This window comes from Bidens hawaiensis, unplaced genomic scaffold (assembly GCF_021521415.1).
Source record: "Bidens hawaiensis isolate Kalapana, Puna unplaced genomic scaffold, B.hawaiensis_p1.1 tig00004795_1, whole genome shotgun sequence".
Classification (NCBI taxonomy): domain Eukaryota; kingdom Viridiplantae; phylum Streptophyta; class Magnoliopsida; order Asterales; family Asteraceae; genus Bidens; species Bidens hawaiensis.
Window position 1 is genome coordinate 1,143,292 of NW_027491299.1, and position 3,435 is coordinate 1,146,726.

General features: G+C 39.8%; 1 protein-coding gene across 1 annotated transcript; it reads right to left on the reverse strand.

Moving 5' to 3' along the window:
* Positions 1–618: 618 nt before the first annotated feature.
* Positions 619–2,068, reverse strand: LOC143628091 (UDP-glycosyltransferase 71E1-like). The gene has a single exon (XM_077097763.1). It carries the CDS (start codon positions 2,044–2,046, stop codon positions 619–621), a length of 1,428 nt encoding a protein of 475 aa, XP_076953878.1. The 5' UTR covers positions 2,047–2,068.
* Positions 2,069–3,435: the final 1,367 nt, after the last annotated feature.

Below are 3,435 nucleotides of genomic sequence, written 5' to 3' on the forward strand. Positions count from 1 at the left end.
AAAAAACTTCTTTCGTTGTATAAGGTAGCGGGCATTCTACGGTGATATTATATTGATGTTGAATAGCTACCATCTCTTCGGTCTATATTCTTTTGATTTATGCATGGGCATATCATTTAAACTGTAGACATGCACTATTGTTTAAGTTGAATTCTCACATATTGGGCGTTTTGTATTTCTCCCCAAATTGAAAAAGATATCAAGGAAATATAAACTAAACGTAGACCCTCTGCCCACTACAACATAAATTAATTAGAAATCACTGATCACTAATGACTACGGAATAGGCAACAAATAAATAAACAAACAAAAGCATACGTCACCATCACGGGATGATGATAGATTTAACGCTAGGTGGTATTTAATTCTTCAACGTAATTAAGAAAAAAATAATAATTTAGTGCACTAATGCAGTAGCAACTTTTTGAGCGTAAGATGAGTGGTGGAGAGATGGTTGTGGATTTTTTTCCTGGCAACGGATTTTTTTCATAGCTATACTATTCCTATGTGGGATTAGATGGCAATGTATCCAAACAGTAAAAAAAAAAAAAAAAAAACTTACCAAAGGTAACATTAAGCACAACAATTCGAAAACAGAAAAAGTGTATAATGTAAATCTTAAATCGTTGCATTCATTACATGGTCGATGAAATTCCCAATGGATGCAAGAGAAGATCCACCCTCAACAAGTGCATACCTGCTCTTCTCTTTCATGTCTTTCACCTTCTTTCTCATCTCCTCATCACTCATCAACTTTCTAATCCCGCCTTCAATCTCCTCTGTCGTCACTAATATCACCTCGTTGTCACCGCCTTCTTTCCTACTCATCCGATAATCCATCTTAATCTCCGTCGCAATTCCAAGTTCCACCACGAGTTGAAAAGCATTCAGCTGTTGTTCGGCGTATAATGGCCAAGTTGCCACAGGGACCCCAAACCAAATACTCTCCAACGTCGAGTTCCACCCACAGTGCGACACAAACCCACCGACTGATGGGTGGGACAACACCACGGTCTGTGGGGCCCACCCTATCACTTTCCCCACACTGGATGTGCGTTCAAGGAAGCCCTTGGGAAGGACCTCTTCAAAGTTGTCGTAATCATTGGGAAACTCCATCTTGCCTTTGGGCGGTGGCCGACGGAGTGACCACAGAAACCTGTGTCCACTCCGTTCAATGGCCACCGCCATTTCCTTCACTTGTTCCTCGTCGAAGCCTCCCATGCTTCCGAAGCATAAGAACACCACCGAGCTATCTGGCTGCTCGTTTAGCCACCTCGTAATCTCGTCGGTTTTATCATCAGTTTTCTTGTTCTCTAAGTTTACTATCGGACCTACCGGAAACACTAGAGGGATGTCTGGACTACTGCTTAAAAGGTTCTCTAGTGAATGTGTTTCAAGATCTTGAAACGTATTTACTAAAATACCCTTCGACTCACGGAACCTTGTCGTGATATCAAGAAACCATTTGGACCCACCTTCCTTATCAAACAAAACTCCGGGTAAAAACTTGGCCGATACCGGGTTAACAAAACCCGGTACAGCCAGCTCAGTTTCCGAGTTTTTCAACTCAGTTACATCAAAGCCCTCATCGTCCCGCTTGGCCAGAAGGTAAAACATAAGCCCAAGCGAAGAGGCCGCGGATGTGAAATAAGTGTAAGTTGGAACTCCAAACTCGTTGGCGACATCAATCATGTCTACACAAAACATGTCAACAACGAAACCAGCAAGTCTAGCTGTGTCAGACTCGGTGATGCCTCGGACAATGTCGCTAACATGCGGCTTGTGGTGTTCGACAAAGGCGGATAAGAAGGTTGTGGGTGAGATGAGAGCCATAGTGGACTCATCACATGGGATGTCGATGAAGCGGAGACGGGGAACACTTGGCTGGGTCTCGGTGGCATGTTTCGGTCCGACCGAGAAGTTGGTGATGATGATGGTGACTGAAAGTCGTTGGTCATGGTTAAGGAGAAGCTTTGCAAGCTCTAGCGTTGGTGGCAGGTGGCCAGCTCCGGGTGATGGGATGAAAACAAGCTCTGAGGTCAACATGTGTTAATTAGTGTTTGTGATCGGAATGAAGTTGGTTAGTTTGTATTTATGCAAGTCGAAGATGATAGATTTGTAGGGGAAGAAAAGACGTCAGGGCTTAAGTCATCTGTTTAACTTATTGTTTTCTTGTACACCAATCATATGTTTAACTAAATCTGGCAGTTGGGAAATTGGTTTTTACTTCTTTTGATTTATATGTGGTCGTTAGTTATGATAGCTTGTCGTGGAAAAATCAAAAATGAACTTCCACAAGTCAAATCATAGCACTAATATAAGTAACACCCCTCATAAATATTGTGGAAATCAGCTTATCCATATCTAGCTTCTCACATCAACAGCCTTACCATTTTTTTAAACGATAATTTTATTTGAAAAGAAACGACACATGTCCAGGGTCCAGATATACAAACAAACCACCACCGCATAACGAATCGGACAGAGATAGCCCTCGGTAAGGAAGGGCTTCTTTTAAGGCAATTATGTCAATTTCCGCTAGTCAAACAAAATAGTTTACATTGAACTAGTGTTACGTGGGAAACACGGGTGTTATAGTGACGTGTTAACATGATTCGGTTGGTATTTGCTACGTTTGTTACGGTATCAAAACTAAACCTAAAAAGTTAATTTGTCAAATTAACATAGTTAAAATAAGAAAAACAAAGTAGTGGAACTCATATAGTGTATTATAAAAAAATAGTTAAAATATTTATTCGATCGGTAAATCCTGAGCGTTATGACGGTAGGTCAACACAAACTTGGTCTCTGAAGGCAACGTGGACCTGATTAAACAATATAGTCTGGCAGAGTGGAGCAATGGGGGTCTCCAAATTGAAGAGGCCGGTTACAAAAAAAAAATCATCGTTCTAAAAAAACAACCTTTATTCGGTCGGTTAAACTCGGACGTTTTAACTATTGGATTGACATAAACATGTTTTAAATTCTTTTTCAAGAAAAAACATTATCTACACCTATATTCTAAATATTTGTTAATCAAATGATGCTTTAAACGGGTTTCATGGCCCACCGCAATGATACAATGTTAGAAAAAAAATATTGGTGTGGAAAGGAATTGAGCCTAGGCAAATCAAGAATAAGGAAACAGCATATAACAACACCCTAACCACCAAACCATAACCGAATCTATGTGTTTTTGTGCACAAATATCTAATATATATGAAAAGTACTTAAACCAATTTCACTTCTGTGGCACCATCTGTCAAATTTACTCTATATAGATAATGGTGCCCAATTATTCCAATGTAACTGTCTCAAGTTTAGGGTAAGAGTGTTTATTGGTTTGGTTAACAATATATTTGATTTGATTTGATTTGTTGAGTTACATTACTACATAAACAACTACTTGCTTTGGATTTTTGCTAACATCGGTCG